This window comes from Odocoileus virginianus, unplaced genomic scaffold, assembly GCF_023699985.2.
Source record: "Odocoileus virginianus isolate 20LAN1187 ecotype Illinois unplaced genomic scaffold, Ovbor_1.2 Unplaced_Scaffold_4, whole genome shotgun sequence".
Taxonomy (NCBI): Eukaryota; Metazoa; Chordata; class Mammalia; order Artiodactyla; family Cervidae; genus Odocoileus; species Odocoileus virginianus.
In genome coordinates, this window is record NW_027224266.1 from 4,254,947 (window position 1) to 4,276,993 (window position 22,047).

Here is a 22,047-nt window from a genome sequence, read left to right on the forward strand (position 1 = left end):
GAATGCAGAATAAAAATAGAAAATCAAAATTAAGGAATGTGGAGAAGCCAAGTAAGCAGGGAAAAAATGAAGTCAAATAACTGGGATGAATAAGTGGAAAATACTCCGTATGCCAGAAGCCTTAGAAAAACACAGCCCTTTTGAGAGGACATTCAATTAAAACCCAAAGTGTCTTTTTGGTAAGTTAACTGAAAAAAAAAAATGGTTGAAACCCTTTGATTTAAAGTGAGTATTTAATATTAACACACAGGACAAAAAACTTTGAAGAGGAAAACCACGGAAAGGTTAAAAAAAATCAGGCATTCCATATATATTTTTAGGCTCACTAATTAACTAACGATAAAAGACACCCCCCTGTTTAAGCTGATGTATAATTAAGGTATGCAAGTACAAAGAATTCATCTCTGAAGCTAAATTAGAATGTAGGAGGCAAAACCTGAGATTTTTGCAGGTACTCTTTAAAAAAAAAAAACAACAAACTTCTGAAAGTATTCTCTATTCTTGGAGTAAATCATTGAGAAGCTTCCATAGGTGAGGCACTGCAAGCAGTGCCATGGCGGGGGGGATGGGTATACAGACAAATAAGATTTCTTTCAACACTAGTTTATGAAAGACTGGTCATCCAGGAAGGCTAGAATCAATGCTTCCTGAAGTTTGGTTATTTCAGGCCACTCCCAGTAGTTAGTTGCCCTCTAGTTAGTGCAGAGTTGACCAATGCAAACCTCAAGGCTTTTGTTTAGGAAGAAAAGAAAAGTGAGTGGCAGGGACACAGAACACACTTTAATCCTTTCTAATCCTTTTTTAATTACGTAGAATCATCAAATGAGCACAGGCGACCTCACTGAACCGGAATGCAGTCACACTTGCTGGGCTTAGCACCAGTCCGTTTGATCTGGTACCCCGTGGCCTCGGGCTGTTGTGCTTTCTACCATCCGGTGTTATTAGTGATTGTGCTTTAATGAGTGCCCTCTTCTCAATTTTAAAAAACCTGTTCATGTGAAATGTTAAGTGCTTTTTAACCCTTGCTGCAACCTCTGTGAGCTCCGTCCGGTTCTTAGACGTGTCCTGACACTCGGTGGCATTCCTGAAGCCAGTGGGCGCTCAGGATTTAAACCCAAGTCTATCTCTGGCATCTGATCTTGGCATTACTCTTCTGCAGGCTCTGTCACCTTTTATCTCAATTCTGAAATCCACAAAACTTGACAAATGGAAGTTCTTTTTTTATACCCTTGGTGCTCAAACTCGGTCTGTGGTGAAACCTGGCTAGAAGTGACTTTGGGCCGTGGTCTTCCTGCTCAGTGTGGATGTTCACAGGTTGCACTGCACTTGTATTGTGTTTGTAGACTGGACTGTTTCTTGCAGTGGATGTATTTTTTTTTAACTTCCTAAAATATGAAAACCTTTCAACTCAGAAGCCATCTAGCCCTGTGGGTTTCCAGCACAGACATGAACCTGATCACCCCCTGGCACCTGGCACCTGCCTGCCCACCGTCACTTCTCCCGACCCTCCATTTTGTCCTGCTTCCCTCCGCCCCACCACCACTGTGCTGTTCATCTGCGGCTCCTCATGCTGTGGACGTGGCGACTTAAGCACATGAACTTTTATTACCCCCAAAACTCAGAATACCAAGGTCATGCTGATAACTTCCAGTTACAATTCAACACCAGAGGGTTCTCACTCTTTCCCATTCCCTAACTTCCTGCAAGGACAAGGTCATCATTTCTTTTGTGCTTTCTTTTAAAAAAGAAAATGTCCTTTATAACCAGGATACAAACTATTTCTCCTGGTACATGCAAATGTACATGCCCTTTTTAATTTAGATAATAGATCTTTTATTTTATAATGAGGTTCACCATAAGTTGTTTTGAAATATCAGCATTTTTAATGCACTTACAATGGTTCATCCGTAAAAATTATATTTAGGCAGAACATTTCAGGAATGATTTTATATATATATATTTATATATAAAGTGAAGTCTCTCAGGCATGTCCGACTCTTTGCGACCCCATGGACTGTAGCCTACCAGGCTCCTCTGACCATGGATTCTCCAGGTAACAGTACTGGAATGGATTGTCATGTATATGTATATATTATAATCTGAAGCAAAGCAGCCTGAATCATTGTGTTAATCACCTAAGGCCAGATGAATGTGTATCGAGTAAGTATTGGAAGGTCATTGCTGAGATGCTACACTTCCTTCCTTTTTGGAGTATTTCCCTTAGGAGAAAAGGGAAAGGCAGAATTATTGATTAATTAAAGGTTTATTGGAGGCCTTCAGTATACTACTCTATTCGAATGAGGAAAGTGAGGGATGAGTTAAGACTTTAATCTTTTATTCTGACTTTTCTGGAAATGGAGAAGGGGGCAGGGGGCATTGGGCAGAAGAGGTTCTGCAGCTGAGCCTCCAAAGTGGGTTATTTTATTTCCAGTCTCACTTGGTGAGGACAGGAAAGGAAGAAACCAGAACTGGGCTGGAAGTGTTAGAATGGGTTTACTTCTGAACCTCTAATTTGCTGCCTCATCACATGCTGAAGGAAGTGGAGAGTTTGGAGGTGAAGTTCATCCACTGAACCCTGCTTCCCTCTCTCCGGGCCTGGCCCTGAGGTGGCCCATTTCCCAGCAGCTCGCAGGGGACATGGGGAGTCAGGCAGGCCTATCCGATCGTGAGGGAGTTGGGCTGGACCTGTAAGTATCAGAGAGGACGGAAAAAGAACTAACATTGATTGAACACTTGACTCTGTATCAGGCTCCATACATGTTGTCATATGTCTTTACAAAAATGGATGCTTCATCCCTATTTTACAGATTAAGGCAGCTGAGGCTCAGAAGTTAAGAAGCTTAAGAAGGGTTTCACACCCCTCACAGGGGCGGAGTTGAGGCTGAAGCACATTTCTGTCCCCAGAGCTCCTGTCCTTGCTGTCACATCCTCGCTGGATTTACAGCAGGGTGGGGCTTGGGGACAAGACCAGTCATGGAACCACTGGGGTCACATGGCAGTCACATGGGCTCGGGGTCTTCACGTGGCCTGATACCTTTTCTCTCACTGTCCTCCACTCCACTGCTGAGGGCACCTGTGAGCTGGCTTCTTGGGCACCTCCCGAGTCCTGTGTCTCGGTCAGACCCAGGGTCTGTGGCTGCTTCCTGGTCCTGAGAGAAACATGTTTGAAGAAAGTCTTAGGAAGCAGTCGACCCGCAGTAGGTGAATGTTTGTGGAATGAATGGGTTTGTTGCCTTCTGGAAACCCCTGTGAACAGGAGTGGATTTACACATTCTTCTAGTTTTCTACTTGGCAGTTTTCCCACAGAGTTTATTTGAAAACAAATTCCGATTATATATATCCCAGGTCACTTTTATACCACCACTGGGAACACTAGGGCTGTATTTGTGTGGAGGGAAAACACACAGCTTTCGAGGTTGCCTCTTGGAATAAATGCTCCTTTTCTATTCTAATTAAATTATTTTCTTAAGCTTGCTATTTTAGAGGATAAAGATTTAACTAGAGACTGCAGGGTTACTTAGTGTTTTCTTCCCAGCCAGTCACTGGGCTACCATGAGAACCCTTTATTATTCCATCTGTTAGGGTATAAAATCACAGAACATTTTTCATCTGTTAATAGGGAGAGATAATGCGTGTGAGAAAACTTCATATATGTTCCTACGAAAGGAGCTTCCTGTGCGCCTGGCTAACACAATGAGAGAAGTTAATCTTCTGCCGGAGAACTTGCTTAACCGCCGTTCGGTGGGATTGGTTCAGAGCTGGTAAGTACATAGTGTGGGACAGATGGGTCTACCCAGAATGCTCAGAACATTTGGCATTGGGACCATTCTCCCTAAAAGTACACGTAATGCTTCCTGTGGGTATGACTCATTCAGGATAGCTGGGTTTCTTAGGTAATTAAAGGGCTTTTTTTTTTTAACTGATATAACAATGTATAGTTGTCCTAAGGAAAATGCTTTTCAACTGTACGAGACACTTCTTTGACTTTTCAACTTTTTTCTGGTTATAAATCTGAATTTTCAGGTAATTGAGTGTTTTAAGATTTTTTTTTTTTGGATGCGGACCATTTTTAAAGTCGGTTGAATTTGTTACAGCATTGCTTCTGTTGCCTGTTTTGAGTTTTTGGCCCTGAGTCACGTGGAATCTTAGCTCCAGGACCAGGGACTGAATCCACACCCCCTACATTGAAAGGCAAAATCTTAACCGCTGGACCATCAGTGAAGTCCCAAGTTTTTTTTGGTGGGGGAGGAGTGGTGGTGCAGAAATCTCAAGACAGTGTATAATTGTCCTAAGGGAAATAACTTCTCAACTGTACCAGACACTTTCTTGACTTAAATTTTTTTTTGGTTATAAATGTGATTTTTCATTGGGAAAAAAAAACAGGGAAGTGAAGAAAATTATGGAAAGAATACCAATGCAGTGGCCCCTGTGAGCAGGTCTCCCAATTCTTTGACTAAGGAAATATTGCTAATTTGATCCAGTCTCTGTCATGGTTTTTTCTGTTTTTCCTTTTAAAAAAGTTTTTGGAAGATCTTACTTATTTTAGGACAAACTAAGTCATTTGAAGGGGAATGTCCCGAGTGAAAAAGATCAGCCACCTGCTGTGCTTCATCTGCCCCATGAAAAGTCTGAAAAATCTTAACAGGATAACTTAATGTGATGCTTAAAGCACATGCTGTCTAATTGAGGAAGTTGAGTTTGTGACTGAACTGCCCACTTGGGAGGCAGAGTGTGAGGCGGTGGCTGATTGGTAGGAGGGAAGACCAGGTGGTGTATTTTTAGAAAGGGATTTACATGGAAATGCTTGTGTGTCTCTGTATTTTCCAAGCAGAGAGCAAGTCCCCATGGAGAAAGCTGGAGGAGTGCGTGAGGCCAGATACAAGGGGAGTGGAACCATTCATTAGTTGGTGTCTAGAGGGTTAATGGAGACTGGGCTACTGAAGGAGGACGGCCATTCACCAGTCATTCCTCAGTAATGCTGGTTATAGTACATTCTTAGGGTTGAGAATGAGTCATCTGAGAAGCAGTCTGTGTGTGGTCTTAGAGGTACAGTATTCAGTCCCTCTTCCAGACAAGCAGCCATGGCTGGCACAGTGGCCCCAGGATAGCTCAGAGGCGGCGACCTTGGCTTCCATCTCAGAGTCAGTTGGATTTTGCCCTGAACTCATAGCTTGTTTCAGAAGCAGCAAGTATTATGCTTGCTTGCATGAGACTTTCTTATTGCTTACCATGATAAGAGATTTTCTATCACGAAGTATATAAGCACTATTCAGTTCAGTTCAGTCGCTCAGTCGTGTCTGACTCTTTGCGACCCCATGAATCACAGCATGTCAGGCCTCCCTGTCCATCACCAACTCCTGGAGTTTACTCAAACTCATGTCCATTGAGTTGGTGATGCCATCCAGCTATCTCATCCTCTGTCATCCCCTTCTCCTCCTGCCCCCAATCCCTCCCAGCATCAGGGTCTTTTCCAATGAGTCAACTCTTCACATGAGGTGGCCAAAGTATTGGAGTTTCAGCTTTAGCATCAGTCCTTCCAGTGAACACCCAGGACTGATCTCCTTTAGGATGGACTGGTTGGATCTCCTTGCAGTCCAAGGGACTCTCAAGAGTCTTCTCCAACACCACAGTTCAAAAGCATCCATTTTTTGGCACTCAGCTTTCTTCACAGTCCAACTCTCACATCCATACATGACCACTGGAAAAACCATAGCCTTGACTAGATGGACCTTTGTTGGCAAAGTAATGTCTTTTTTTTTTTTTTTTTTTGTCTCTGCTTTTTAATATGCTGTCTAGGTTGGTCATAACTTTCCTTCCAAGGAGTAAGCCTCTTAATTTCATGGCTGCAATCACCATTTGCAGTGATTTTGGAGTCCAAAAAAATAAAAGTCAGCCACTGTTTCCACTGTCCCTCTATTTGCCACGAAGTGATGGGACCGGATGCCATGATCTTAGTTTTCTGAATGTTGAGCTTTAAGCCAACTTTTTCACTCTCCTCTTTCACTTTCATCAAGAGGCTCTTAATTCTTCTTCACTTTCTGCCGTAAGGGTAGCGTCATCTGCATATCTGAGGTTATTGATGTTTCTCCCAGCAATCTTGATTCCAGCTTGTACTTCTTCCAGCCCAGCATTTCTCATGATGTACTCTGCATATAAGTTAAATAAGCAGGGTGACAATATACTTGTCATACGTGCCTTGACGTACTCCTTTTCCTATTTGGAACCAGTCTGTTGTTCCATGTCCAGTTCTAACTGTTGCTTCCTGACCTGCATACAGGTTTCTCAAGAGGCAGGTCAGGTGGTCTGGTATTCTCATCTCTTTCAGAATTTTCCACAGTTTATTGTGATCCACACAGTCAAAGGCTTTGGCATAGTCAATAAAGCAGAAATAGATGTTTTTCTGGAACTCTCTTGCTTTTTTGATGATCCAGCGGATGTTGGCAATTTGATCTCTGGTTCTTCTGCCTTTTCTAAAACCAGCTTGAACATCTGGAAGTTCACAGTTCACCTATTGCTAAAGCCTGGCTTGAAGAATTTTGAGCATTACTTTACTAGTGTGTGAGATGAGTGCAATTGTGCAGGGTGGAGCATTCTTTGGCATTGCCTTTCTTTGGGATTGGAATGAAAACTGACCTTTTCCAGTCCTGTGGCCACTGCTGAGTTTTTCAAATTTGCTGACATATTGAATGCAGCACTTTTACACAGCATCATCTTTCAGGATTTGAAATAGCTCAACTGGAATTCCATCACCTCCACTAGCTTTGTTTGTAGTGATGCTTTCTAAGGCCCACTTGACTTCGCATTCCAGGATGTCTGGCTCTAGGTGAGTGATCACACCATCGTGATTATCTGGGTCGTGAAGATCTTTTTTGTATAGTTTTTCTGTGTATTCTTGCCACCTCTTCTTAATATCTTCTGCTTCTTTAGGTCCATACCATTTCTGTCCTTTATTGTGCCCATCTTTGCATGAAATGTTCCCTTGGTATCTCTAATTTTCTTGAAGAAATCTCTAGTCTTTCCCATTCTGTTGTTTTCCTCTATTTCTTCACACTGATCGCTGAGGAAGGCTTTCTTATCTCTCCTTGCTATTCTTTGGAACTCTGCATTCAAATGGGAATATCTTTCCTTTTCTCCTTTGCTTTTCGCTTCTCTTCTTCTCACAGCTATTTGTAAGGCCTCCTCAGACAACCATTTTGCCTTTATTGCATTTCTTTTCCATGGGGATGGTCTTGATCCCTGTCTCCTGTACAATGTCACGAACCTCTGTCCATAGTTCATCAGGCACTCTATCAGATCTAGTCCCTTAAATCTATTTCTCACTTCCACTGTATAGTCATAAGGGATTTGATTTAGGTCATACCTGAGTGGTCCAGTGGTTTTCCTTACTTTCTTCAATTTAAGTCTGAATTTGGCAATAAGGAGTTCATGATCTGAGCACTATTAGGGGCCTGCTACTGGGCCGGGAATTCTGGGTAGGCTAGCTATCTTTCAATATTACTGTATCACCCCCGATTTCTGAATCCAGTTCAGGAGCATCCGTTGTCTTGACTTGTCACTTTCTTTTCTTTTCGAAAGAGAATCTTAAGTATACTGGGCCATGAAGCTCTCCTGAGTCAAAGTGTGTTCTCCGTGCCTTCTTGACTTGCAGGCTGAGAAACTCAGCAAAGTTTTCCACCTCTTTCTGCTTATAACATCTTTTTAAATGACATCCCCCTCCATAAGGTTGGTATGCCAGCCTGAAAATCTGCTGACATGTGGCAGGCCTGAGGGCATCACTGTGGATGGCTGCCTGTGGCCTCTTAGGATGGATTGACCTAATGATTTTAAGTGTCTAATTCATAGCCTTAAATGCTCAGAAACTGTATTAAAAAAATATTCCGAGATGAACATGCTTTAGTATCATGCATTGTCACAAAGTTCAGGTGAGGCTGATTAATAAGACGTCCTTCTTGTTTATGTGTTTATAAGCTAAACAGTCATGTTTAGTTGTTGGCGTGCCTTCATCCTCTGTCCAAAGCAGAAGAGTAGGATTAGTAGTAATTAGTTACTAAAAATAATTAGGATAAGGGATAATTTGTTCAGACATGTTCAGACCTAAAGCAGAGGTCACACACCTCTAAGTAATTGAAATCTCTGAATCACGTTATTTCCTCCATTCTCTATATCTTTGTTGGACACATTATTGCTTACGCTGGCCCTGACAGAGATATGTTGGTATTCCTAATCAACAACAGGACCTGTTTTAAAGGGCCTGAAAGAGGCATAGATGGGAAAACAGTGGAAACAGTGATAGACTTTATTTTGGGGGGCTCCAAAATCACTGCAGATGATGACTGCAGCCATGAAATTAAAAGATGCTTGCTCCTTGGAAGAAAAGTTATGACTAACCTAGACAGCATATTAAAAAGCAGAGACATTACTTTGCCAACAAAGGTCCATCTAGTCAAGGCTATGGTTTTTCCAGTAGTTGTGTATGGATGTGAGAGCTGGACTGTAAAAAAAGCTGAGCACCAAAGAATTGATGCTTTTGAACTGTGGTGTTGGAGAAGACTCTTGAGAGTCCCTTGGACTGCAAGGAGATCCAACCAGTCCATCCTAAAGGAGATCAATGCTGAATATTCATTGGAAGGACTGATGCTGAAGCTGAAACTCCAATATTTTGGCCACCTGATACGAAGAACTGACTCATTTGAAAAGACTGATGCTGGGAAAGATTGAAGATGGGAGAAGGGGATGACAGAGGATGAGATGGTTGAATGGCATCACCGACTCAATGGACATGAGTTTGGGTAAACTCCGGGAGTTGGTGATGGGCAGGGAGGCCTGGTGTGCTGCAGTCCATGTGGTCGCAAAGAGTTGGACACGACTGAGCGACTGAACTGAACTGAAAAGAGCCATTCTTTCTCCTCCATTTACATGTTGATGAATTTAGGTTAACTCTGAGAGGGAATCTTCTTTATTTGTGATTCTAACTTCTTAGCATCCTTTTCAGGGCCACACACTTGCTTATTAAATATTCTATGCACTTTTTTTTGGTAATCAGACTGCAGATTTGGTGTCCCAGTTAGGATACGTGTATTAGCAAGTTAGCAGAAAATCCAACTAAGCCTGACTGAAACAATAAATGGTGACTAAGATCCACCCATAGGATGAGCTTTTGGAGTTGGTGTAATTCAAAGAGTCACGAGATTTTCAGGGTCCTACTTTCCATGGGGTTGAGTTCATTCAGTTCAGCTCAGTCACTCAGTTGTGTCCGACTCTGTGACCACATGGACTGTAGCACACCAGGTTTCCCTGTCCACCACCAACTTCTGGAGCTTGTTCAAACTCACGTCCATTGAATTGGTGATGCCATCCAACCATCTTGTCCTCTGTCCTGACTGGATTTTCTCCTGGTGACAGAATGGCTGCAGTAGTTCTAGGCTTTACATCCATGCACCTCTCTCCCAAAGACCACCAGCAAATCTGCTCTCATTTTACTGGCCTGAATTGAGGCTCCATTCTTGAGCCAACCCCTGAGTTCAGGGGAATGCAGTGTGGTGACAGGCTTAGACCAAGACTATCAGACTAATTAGGAATTAGTGACAAGAGGAATAGAATTACCCAGAGGAAAACTGGCCACTCAGGAGCTCTGCATAGTATCAGCTTACCTTGAAGCACTTGGGTTCCATGGGAGAGCAAGGGGATTGGATGGATACCTGGGTGGAAATTTAAGGTACTCTAAGGCTTCCCTGGTGCCTCAGACGGTAAAGAATCCACCTGCAGTGCGGGAGACCTGGGTTTGATTCCTGGATTGGGAAGATTCCCTGGAGAAGGGAATGGCTACCCACTCCAGTATTCTGGCCTAGAGAATTCCATGGACTGTGTAGTCCATGGGGTCACAAAGAGTTGGACATGACTGAACTGGCTGGTGACAAAGGAAGAGGGGAAGGAGGCTGGATGTTGGGTAGGCAACTAACGCAGTATCTCTTTTTCAGGTATATGCAGAGTTTTCTTGAACTTCTAGAATATGAAAATAAGAGTCCTGAAGATCCACAGGTCTTGGATAAGTAAGTAGGACACCAAACTTACCTGAAAGTAAAAAAAAAAGTTTTGGTAAATGGGACTCACGTCACTGAGAGCCAAGAAGTACAAGTGGGATGGAAGCATTAGGTTTCTTAATGGGTAACAGCTCACCATTGCAGTTTTTTAATTAATTTATTTTAATTGGAGGATAATTACAATATTGTGATGATTTTTGCCATACATCAACATGAATCGGCCACAGGTATACATGTGTGTCTCTTCCCCCACCCATCCTGAACCCCCTTCCCACTTCCCTCCCTACCCTGTAAATTCGAGCTAAGAATTTAACTAGTACCAGGAGACCCTTCAAATTACACCTCCTGATCTAATTCTTAATACTTGTGCTTCTTTCTGGTGAACTGGTGCTGGGCACCTACTGTAGATATTGCAGTAAATGTTCCACCTAGTGGTAGTTTTGAGAACGCACTGACCTCTGTGTATACATGAGTTTATGTACTTAGTCCCTATGATTTGTTTTTAAAGTTTCAGTGCAGTATAACATTTGAGCTCAGAGAAAAGATAATGCTTTTATTTTGGAGACGCATAAAAGTATGCTATTAACATAACTCTTCTGAATTCTATTGCTGCTTTTAGGCACAGAGACTGCTAAATTTGCATGCTGATGGAAAATATTTCCAGTTTTTCTTTTTCATTTAACCAGAAAACACCCAGCTCTGAGTGTGTTTTTTTCCCCTGCCAAGAGAAATTGTGTCCTCTTCCCATTATTTTTCTCGTCTTTCATGTACCCATTGTTGAATTCATACGGCAGGCCTGTTGGGCTGCGGAATTTCCAGGTAGAAACCTGGCCCACATCATTGTAACACCAAATGCCTTACATGTAGGTGTTCCATAAAAAGAACTAAGAAATATCACATTACATAAGTGACCTTAGCTCAAGGCATTTAACCTAGCTGTCTCAATTCACAGATAAGGAAACTGAGGTCCGAGTTGTGAAGTGACTTCCCCAAGATTGTAACATCAGTTCAGAGCAGAGCTGAGTCTCTAAATCATGTTTACTCTTCCTCAGTACAGTTGCTCTTTACAATGCACCATATTGCCAGAACTGCTGGTCTGGGTCGTGAGTAGCTAGGTCAGATGTACTTGTAAAGTAAAATGCAAAGGAAAAAAAGTCCTACCTGTTTTTACTTCACTAGATGGTTTGTTAATGGTGAAATGTGGAAGAGGAGGCATTGGATTAGAGCCCCGGCTGTAATGTTTTTCTTGTTACAGGCCTTTGCTGTCATTTGTTATCAAAGTTAAATTAATCGAATCCAGAAGCTTTGTTTTCACCAAAGTCCTTAGCTAGTGACAGTTTGTTTGGCTGGTATCCTGCAAATAAGGACTGACCTCTCTAGCTTCAGATTTGGGGATATAGGTTTGTGAGCATCTGTGATAATACATTTCTGCTGTGTGCTTCTGCAGTCTTGTGATTTATGGACACAAGTCTTTAGAAGCTGCCAACTTCTGGATCCAGTGTTACGAGATCGTAATGATAACAGCTCTCATTGAGTTTCAGTAACCTGCCCAGGTTGCCATGAAACTAGTTGGGAGACTTGGGGTTGTAGAAGCCAGATGCTTGTGGTGAAGGAAGGAATAGGGAGTCCTGTTCATCGTAGCATCCTTTTCTGCTTAGTGAGAGGTTATACAGGAGTCGTGAGCAGGCAAATCATAAGTAAAGTGAAAGTAGCAAGGAGGATGAGGATGTTGATCATGACGACAAAGTTTAGAAGAGCCCCAGGACTTCCATAGTGGTCCAGTGGTTAAGTTTCTATCTTCTTATGCAGGGGGTGCCGGTTCGATCTCTGATCAGGGAATTAAGGTCCCATGTGCCACAGTGCTGTGCTTAATCACTCAACTGTGTCTGACTCTTTGTGACCCCATGCACTGTAGCCCACCAGGCTCCTCTGTGGAAATTCTCCAGGCAAGAATACTGGAGTGGGTTGCCATGCCCTCCTCCAGGGGATCTTCCCAACCCAGGGATCGAACCCAGGTCTCCTGCATTGCAGGCAGATTCTTCACCATCTGAGCCACCAGGGAAGCCCTGGGTGTGGCCAAAAATGTAAAATTAAATAAGACTTGTTGGAAAAAAAAAAAAGGAGCCCCAGAAGATTGGGAAAGTAGTCTGAGAATTGAACCATTGAGGCAAGTCTCCTCCCTACAGATAAGTTGAGTCACTTTCCTACTGTAATGAATTGTTACACTTTAGTAATATTTCATTATGAATACATTGGGAAGAGCATTGTGTAAAGGATAAATGGTCCATTAGAAAATTTCTCATGAATAATTTTGACCTTCTAATTTCTGAGTTGACTTATTCATTTTTGCTGTCTCTGTACATATGTATTTATTACAGAAGAGTTTCATCATTGAGAAACATAAGACTATGCGGATAGTCACTCCAAATTTCCATTACTGGGAAATTAAATTACTGTTAACATTTTCCTTCCATCCATACTTGGCATACGTGTTCCTATATGTGCAGAATGCTTTGTTTTGTTTTTTACAAAAATAACAGTGTCAGCATTATAGGTCTACCCCATTGTTAGTAATTTCATAGTGGTCTACCTGTAGATAAGTCAGATGACTTGACCTCCTGTTACAGGGTTTAGAATAGTTTGTGGTCTTCTTGCTACCCTAAGTAGTGCTCTAAAGAACAGCTCTGAAATGTAATTGTTGACCTTATCCAGTTCTTTTCCTGGAGTCAGTTCCTGGGAGTGGAATAACTTTCTTTGGGCTTTTGATACAGGCTGCTCAGTCGCCCCTAGAAATTCATCAGATAAGTGCCCACTGTCTAGCCAGCAGTGGTTATTCTTTGCTGGTCCGGTAAGCATAGTGTTGCATTGTTTTAATTTGCTTTTCTTTTGTTATTTCGAAGGTGAAGTTATTGGCATTTGCTTGCCCTCTGGTACATTTTCTGTTGATACCAGGCCCCTTGCCTAGTTTTCTGTTAGGGTGTGGTCATCTTTTCCTTTACTAAGAATAATAACTCTTATGAATATATTTTTCTCAGATTTCACTTTTCTTGTGTCCTTATAAAATTGCTGAGATCCTATACAGTCCTATGATTTGTTTCTTCGTGGTTTCTGCCTTTGGTATTAGGCTTAGAACAATCTTCCTTACTCTCAAGGTTATATACTTACCTGATTTTCTTCTTTCTTTTCTACAATTTCACCCTTTTACATTTAAGTTTTTTTGACCCATTTTTGGGTGTAAGGTTTAAAATTGGGGCATGACTTACATTATTAGTCAGCTATCCCAACTAATTTGTTTCCCTACTGACTTACATTGTCACTTCATCATCAGTATTGCTGAATTTTTACACACACGTTCTCATTCATCCTTGATCCTGGTTCCAAGGTTTTTATTTGGTTCCATTGACTTGCCTTTCTGTTCTTAGTTACCATTCTCAATGTAGTTTTCCCTCTACACCTTTACAATAATGTACCCAAATATTTGAATAGGTTTGTCTTAATCACCTTTGTTCTTTCTATGTTCCATCACTATTTTACTGCTGTGAGAAATTTGCTTCAAAATTTTGCTTTTAAATGGTTTGACATCATTTACTTCTTCATGGAAGCTATCTTTTTAAGACTCCATCATAAATCCTTGGAGATTTTTGGTATTGTCTTCATGTTGTCAGAAGAAACATCAATAAATCCTGCAGTTATGTATTCAGCAAACATTTATAGAGTCTGTTTCATATGTTATCATTTATCTAGAAAGTCAGTGGATTCCTAAAAAGGTATTTGAGCATTCTGTTTCTTTATTTAAAAAGTTAAGTATTTCTGAAGGAAGACTTTCTGGAGAAAGTTTCATGCAAAAACTGGGTAATCTAGTTTCTTGTGAGTAATTCTTTGTAATCTATGATGATAGTGATGGCTCTGCCTATAAAAATACCACCAGGTAAATAGTTCCAAAATAAAGCTGGGAAATTTGTGCATTAGTCCATGAAACATAAAGACTGACTACTCTTTTGTTTCCTTCCCATGCAGCTTTCTACAAGTCCTAATTAAAATCAGAAATAGACACAATGATGTGGTTCCTACAATGGCCCAAGGAGTGATCGAGTACAAGGAGAAGTTTGGGTTTGATCCATTCATTAGCAGTAACATCCAGTATTTTCTGGACCGATTTTATACCAACCGCATCTCTTTCCGCATGCTTATTAACCAGCACAGTAAGTTGGGTTTTCTTGGTCCAGTTTTGAAAAGATAACCAGAGTGATTTCGCCCAGATGTCTTCCTATTGCTTCACTTTCAATTTACTGATCTGCATTTTTGTCTAGAAATTTAACTTCTAGGTCAGTTTTTCCTAAGTGAGTCCTGTCTATGAAAAAGCTAATCTTTAGAACTCTCAGTTAAAGGAAATCCTTGAAAGGCTTTTTGGATACTCATATTAGAGACAGGACCACTGCCTGCCTTTTAAGCCTCTGCTGTTATGTTACTGGTGGGGCATAGTATCTGGCAGGCACCTGGCAGCATGGTATTCATCTCTGAATACTTCCAGAGTCTCTAGAGTCAGTTCTAAACTTTATCCAGGGTGGCACATGGTTTCCTTTTTTGGTTTTAAAAACAGTGATACTGAGAATATACTGGGAATATTGAATTGGCATGTTGGCAATATGAGCAATTGATCTTACTTTTCACAGTGATCAGTGAAATCAGATTATATGGAATTGTCAAACCCTAATCTTGTATTGAGAGTTTTAATCTCTTCTCTAGGCTGATAAGCAGATAAGAAAAGAATAACTAAAATTCTCTCCACAAAAACTTTTAAACTCATTTTCAGTGTGTCTCTGTGTCCAATTTTGTAACTTTTATGAAAAAGCATCCAGGTATCTAGAGTCTAATTCATCCTCTTTGTTGAGTCAGAAAATGGACAGAGCATCTTTATGTTAGTAATATTACTTTATTTGGATAGCAAATGTTATGCATCTGTTAAATGTGGGTTTGTTCTAAATGTATGTCTGTTGAAAATGTAAATGTCTGGCAATTTACAGGAAATTTAAAAGAAAAGCAAAGAACCCCAATACTATTGAATTAAACTACTTAGATAATTACAGTTTCTTTCTGACCTGAATATGTGTGTCCACATATATACGTACATGGTTTTCGATCATTAAGTTTGTGCATCTCTTGTTTTTCTTCCACTTAATCAGTTGGCACTTTACATATTGGCCTGATGCCCATATTTGTCCTCTTTCATAATTAAAACCTTCACCTATTTCATTTAAGCATTTTCCTCTTGTGGAGTCTAAGTTATTTCCCATTTCTTATTTGACTTAAAAATAGGCACATATATTAAACATTTGTATTCAGATTGCTTTTTTCTTTGGAGGGGTCTCCTTTTGGCTTTTTAAAAAAATTTAATTGGAGGATAATTGGTTTACAATGTTGTGTTGGTTTCTGCCATGCCACAACATGAATCAGCCAAAATTACACATATTTTATAATTATAAAGTACACAATTTATATAAATTGTATGAACTATAAATTTATTGTATAAATTGTCCTCCCTCTTAAACCTCCCTCCCACCCCATCCCACCCTTCTAGGTTGTCACAGAGCACCAGATTGAGCTCCCTGTGTTATATAGCAGCTCCCCACTAGCTATCTGTTTTACACTTGGTTGTGTGTAATGGACTTCCCTGGTGGCTCAGACAGTAAAGCATCTGCCTACAATGCAGGAGACCCAGGTTCAATCCCTGGGTCGGGAAGATCTCCTGGAGAAGGAAATGGCAACCCACTCCAGTATTCTTGCCTAGAAAATCCCATGGACGGAGAAGCCTGGTAGGCTACAGTCCATGGGGTCGCAAAGAGTCCGAAATGACTGAGCACTTCACTGTGTGTATATGTCAGTGCTACTGTCTTTAATTGTCCCACCTTCTCCTTCCATGCTGTGTTCATAAGTCTGTTCTCTCATCTCCATCTCTATTCCTGACCTTCAGATAGGTTCATCAGTACCATTTTTCTAGAATCCGTATATATGCATTAATATCAGATACTTGTTTTTTCTCCTTCTGACTTATTTCACTGTATATAAGAGACTCTAGGCTCATCCACCTTACTAGAACTGACTCAATTCATTCCTTGTTATGACTGAGTAATATTCCATTGTATATCTGTACCACAACTTGGGCTTTTTTTCAGAAGTAAAATTTTGCAAACCTTGTATATTATGAGAGTAGTTGAGTGTTCTCTTAAAAACGCTTGCACAAATAGTGTAGTACGGTGAAAGTAATCTACGATTGAGGCATTTGAGTGTTCATGGTAAAAGACCCTTTGTAGGCCTAGCCTAATGCTGCAGACTATTTTGTAAATATTTAGTGAATGTTGGAATAACTGTCTAGGAGAGTGCTGAGAAGGTGGGTTAACTGGACTCAGGATGGAAGGAAGCTGTTTTTCAACCAGATCACATTGGATCGGGGAGAGCAGGTTGGATAGATGCTTCATGTTGCTGCTTGAGGACCTGCTAACTGCACGTGAGAGTCTCACGGCATGGCAGGTCCTCCATTGCACGATAACTGATGACCGACCAGTTGAATGGATTCTGTTACTCTAAGTCACTGTGGATGCTAAAACAGCTTTCACAATGAGAGGATCTTTTCAAAACTTAAAAGCCCGAAATTCCTCTGCCTGACCATCCTAGCCGGGTTTGTTTTTAATCCTCTCCCTTTTCTCTTGGGTGTGTTTAGCACTTCTGTTTGGCGGTGACACCAATCCTGCGCATCCGAAACACATCGGAAGTATTGATCCCACCTGCAACGTTGCTGATGTTGTGAAAGGTAAGGAGGCCAGTGTCATGTTAGGGGTGTCGTTTCGTTGGGATGCATTAGGGATGCGGTTTCGTTGAGGCAGCTTAGCTGTAGGGTTATGGCATTTAACTGTTTGCTGGTTCATTAGACCACTATGGGCCCAAGCCACATGATCCAAATATGATCTGTTCTTTCTTGGCAGCTCAGGCAATGATGCATAGTTTGTAATGCTCAAAATGGGAATTTCTACTTCACGGACCAGGGTTTTTCTTATAGTTCTAGCTAAATGGTAAATATTTATGAGTTTAAGTAAGAGTCTAAGTTTTGATTGCCACCACTGTCTGAAAATTTGAGAATATAAACCCTTGTTATAAAATTCAGCTGAATTCACACATTGGTTAAAAAGCGGACATCTTACTGACATGCCCTCCAGGTTGTAGGTTCTATGAGGCATTTGCGCTCACAGGTTCACTGGACATTGAGCTGGGCTCTGTTCCATTAGCCTCAGGGTATAACAGAGCCCATTAAAACAGCATTTTCCTCAATTTTCACTTAAGGTAAAGGCTAGCTCCAGAAAGCCTTCCTGGTTGTAAATGATTGAACGGATTCCTGGCCCTCTCCAGTTGTTTTCGGTGTTATGGTTACCCTATGCAACCTCACATTCTGAGACTGTCCCCTTTCCTGGATCGTGTCTCCTGCGGCCTTCCTCTAAACCTACATCTTACCCTGTCATGACCATCGGTCTCCCAGATAGTCATTAGGATCTCTGTTGCTCTTCTTTTGTCTGGATTGTGTAGCTAGGTGAGAATAGGTAGAAGAGGGCTTGGTCTCTGGCAAAGCTCTGAAGCCCGCCTCAAGTGGAGTGACCTTTGCCAACAAAGCTTAGAGGGCCAAGGGAGGGGACCCAGTGTGGGCAGCCTCCCTGGTGGGGGAACAGACCAGATCTTCAGCTGCTGAAGCTAAGGAAAACCTGTCTTACTAATATTTGGTTACCCTGGGTATCCCCCTGGTGGCCTTAGCTCAGCCAAGGCTTGTCAGGCTGCCTTGGCCTCTGTTTAGTTAGAAAACATGTACTCGCATTACTCCAGTTATAAGTGAATAGGCTTGGCTTCAGCTCCCGAGGATACCTGTAGGTTTCTCTCTCACAAGATAACCCTCTGCAGGCCCCTGGCAGCAGAGGGAAGCAGGATCCGTCTGACCAGGGCTTGTATGTTCACCTGGCCCTGGCCCAGTAGCTTTTATGATCCAGAAAACCTGGTTCACATAGTCGACTGCCATATGTGTCTTATGGACAAGACACATCTCCATAAAGCAAAAGGGCATTATAATATTGATACATTGCATAGATGCCTTTTCTCTTGAACTGCCAGCAGTTTGAAGTCAGGGTTTTTGTCTTATACTTACGTTGCAACTCACCTAGAACTTAGTCTATGCCTGTATACATGGTCAATAAATATTCCTTGGCTTCAGAGATGTCCAACCTCTGGTAATTTACTTAAAAAAAAAAAAAAACTTTATTGTAGTACAATTCACATACCATCCAATTCACTCATTTAAAGTGTACAATTCAGGGATTTCTAGTATGTTCACAGTTGTGCAGCTGTCACCATAATTCAATTTTAGAAGTGTTACATCACCCCACAAAGAAAACCCCATGCCCATTTGAAATCACTCCCTACTACCCCTCTCCCCAGCCCTAGGCAACCAACTAGTTTACTTTCTGTCTCTACAGATATTCCTATTCTGGACATGTCATATAAATGAAGTGATACAGTGTGTGGTCTTTTGTGATTGGTTTCTTTCACTTAGCATAATGTTTTCAAGTTCATGCATGTCGTGGCATAAATTAGTACTTCATTTCTTTTTATGGTCGAATACTATTCTATTGTGTGAATAGACTGCATTTTGTTTTATCTGTTCATCAGCTGATAGACACTTAGTGAACTAGGTGACCTTGGATATGTTATATAATGTCTTTGAGCCTCAGTTTCTTCATCAATAAAATGGTGCTCTTGGCAATTCACCTGTGTCCTAGGGTTAAATGAGTTAACATAAGTAGAGCTCCTGAAGCGGGGCAAGCATGCAACAAGGGCTGGAGGTAGACAAGTTTGTGAGCGTCCTGGGTCAATCCCACGAGTCATGCACCCCTTCTCACTTATACCATTGGTTGCATAATAAGTTGGTGCCTTTGCATTTGTTTCTGGCATAAATTGTTGTTGTTCAGTCACTAAGTCGTGTCTGACTCTTTGCGACCCCATGGACTGCAGCACGCCAGGCTTCCCTGTCCTTCACCATCTCCCGGAGTTTGCTCAAACTCATGTCCATTGGGTCAGTGATGCCATCCAACCATCTCATCCTGTTGTCCCCTTCTCCTCCTGCCTTCAATCTTTCCCACCAAGTCAGCTCTTCACATCAGGTGGCCAAAATTATTGGAGCTTCAGCATCAGTCCTTCCAATGAATATTCAGGTGTAAATTATAAAATACTTAAAATCATTTAGAACATTGATAAAAGAATTGAATATTTGATGACACCCACTGGAGTGGGTAGCGATTCCCTTCTCCAGGGGATCTTCCCAACCCAGGTCTCCCACATTGCAGGCAGATTCTTTACCAGCTGAGCCATTAGGGAAGCCCAGATGTTCAAGAAAAATTGTTAATTTTTCAGGTGTGATATTGGCATTGTGGTTATGTTTGTTTTAAAGGCATCCTTAGCTTCAAGAGAGGTTCTTTGAAATACCAGACTTGATACAAAATGCCATGTGGGATTGACTCCAGAGAGTGGGCAGTGAAAAAGACTGGGCTGTGTTGGGAAGCATCAAGTCTTGTGATGAGCACACAGGGATTCTTGACACTGCTCTGTGCTTATGTCTTCGTTTGCAGTTCTTCATGATAAAGCTGTAAAAATATACTCCTTTTTTTATCATCTCTGTTTCTCCACAAAAAGTCTCTCACTCATTTTTAGAGAGGTCCTAGCCATGAGTCAGTGTAAGTAGAGAACTAATGGGCATTCTCAGCAGTCGTTAGCACTGCTGTCTGGTGAGTCAGAGGAGGAGGCTGGACGCTGGCAGAGAGCAAGAACCGGTGTTTGCAGCCCTTACTGTCTGTGTGGCTCTTATTGTATTTACTGTATCCTGCCTGGGCTTGGCATCATTTGTATCAATGCTCCTGTTGGTCTCTTGAAAGTGAAAGTTGCTCAGTTGTGTCCGACTCTGCAACCCCATGGCCTATATGGTCCATGGAATTCTCCAGGTCAGAATACTGGAGTGGGTAGCCTTTCCCTTCTTCAGGGGATCTTCCCAAACCCAGGTCTCCTGCATTGCAGGTAGATTTTTTACCAGCTGAGCCACCAGGGAAGCTCTAACCGGGGTGTACATTCCTAAAAGGCTGGAATTACTCTCATCCATGCTTGCATCGCTTTTCTCAGGGACAGAAGTTTTGTACCAAACTCACAGTTTTATCTTCACTCCTTCTCCTGCCCTTTTCGACTCTGTATGCAGCAAACCCGCCTTTTAGGGTGAACACAGTTTATTCCATCTGTCCTCTCATGGAATCATTCCTACTGCTTGTCTGGAACAACTGAAAGGCAAAGCTCACCCCCATGCCCCTCTGCCGCCTCCCCCAGTGCACCGCTACCCCTCACACTTATGAGGAGTGGGGCAAAGACTGCCCTGCTCCTATTCCCCACCACTTCTTTCAAACCGTTTTTCATTTCTTAATAACCTCTTTCCTTAAGGAAGACAACAGTGGGGGCTGGTTTCAGATTCTGAAAGTGCATGAACCTTTGAAGCAACTTCCACACCATCAGCTCTTCTGCCACCTTCATAAATCATAGATCGCACCACAGCACACTGAAGACGCTTGGCTTGGACATACTTTCTAGAACGCAGTGGTGCTTCTTCCGCTTGGTGAGGCCTGTTAAGTGAGGGTCACTTGTCTTCAAACTGTTGGTGTAAGTTATACCACATGAATATGTATGAACACACATAATTTATTTATACGTTATGTAAACTGAAGAAATGTGAGTACAGAAAAGAAACTGATTTCCATAAAAATCAGGTTGAATGCTTTGGGAAGGCTTGATAAAAAGAGTTTCTTAAAAATGTAATGAAATAACTGTGAACAAGGTAACTTGTTACTTTGACCTTGACAGGGCAGCGGTGAGTAAAAATCTGAGAAAGAATATGCACTCAGATTGCTTGACAAGTATCTTTAGTGCACTTTAAAGAAATAGAAATTGGAATTCATAAAGAAATCGGAATTTGTAAAGAAATAGAAATTGGAATTCATAAAGAAATAGAAATTGTAATTCATAGCTGTATGCGGTATTGTTTATCTATGAAATATGACCTGGAACCCCTATTCAAAGGAGGGGCTTCGGCCTTACGTGAAAAGATTAGTAGAGGAATAAACTGTATTCATATGTGTATTTTAGGTTAATATTTACAGTTATAGTCATATTTTATGGTTTCCTACTATCCAACTTTTTTGTCAATCATCCAACTCCTGTGCCCAGTTTGGTCAGTTAAGAGGACTAATACCATATTGTTGTTGTTCAGTCACTTAAGTCGTGTCTGACTCTTTGCAACCCTATGGACTGCAGCACACCAGCCTCCTCTGTCCTTTACTATCTCCTGGAGTTTGCTCAAATTCATATCCATTAAGTTGGTGATGCTATCTAACCATAACAAGTGCTCACTGAAGAAAACTGAGAAAATGTGGGAAAAGATGGAAGAGAATAAACATTACCTGTCTTCGTAACCCAGTGAGAGCTTTGTTTCCTACATTTGAATTCATACCCACTTTACAGACTGGTGTGCAGCTGGGAGTAGCGTGCATCTCTCTATGAAACCTGTAGTACGTGAGTATTTCCCCGTCTCCAGTGCTAGTGCCCGCCACACACCTTCCTGGATGAATTCAGTATCTGAATTGCTATACTCATAACCTCTACATTCAGTTGGTTTTCCCAGCCAGGTACATATAATCCTTATTCCTCAGTGAGGCACTAGTCTTAAATCAGTTACCTTTCCTGCCATGGCAGAATTGGCTTGACAGCCTAGCAGGAAACATGAAAGTCTCTTTCCTTCTTGTGGACAAAGCACATTTTAATAGTCAGCTTTCTGTTTTGTGCCCTGTGGACCCCATTCTTAATTCTCTGAGTGTCTGGATAGCCAAGCAGAAGCTCTTTCTGGTTCAAAATAAGTCTGAGAAAGAATCAACAAGGCAGAGAG

The 22,047-nt window shown here is 41.6% G+C and overlaps 1 protein-coding gene across 3 annotated transcripts in view; it reads left to right on the forward strand.

Moving 5' to 3' along the window:
• Positions 1–22,047, forward strand: part of PDK3 (pyruvate dehydrogenase kinase 3) — a 126,028-nt gene that overhangs the window by 69,766 nt on the left and 34,215 nt on the right. For all 3 annotated transcript variants that reach the window (XM_070462388.1, XM_020903074.2, XM_020903075.2), the window contains exons 2-5: positions 3,620–3,761; positions 9,978–10,049; positions 14,058–14,242; positions 16,759–16,848. In XM_070462388.1, the coding sequence (XP_070318489.1) occupies positions 3,652–3,761; positions 9,978–10,049; positions 14,058–14,242; positions 16,759–16,848 (457 nt within the window). In that variant the 5' untranslated portion in view covers positions 3,620–3,651. The remainder of the gene's footprint in view (positions 1–3,619; positions 3,762–9,977; positions 10,050–14,057; positions 14,243–16,758; positions 16,849–22,047) is intronic.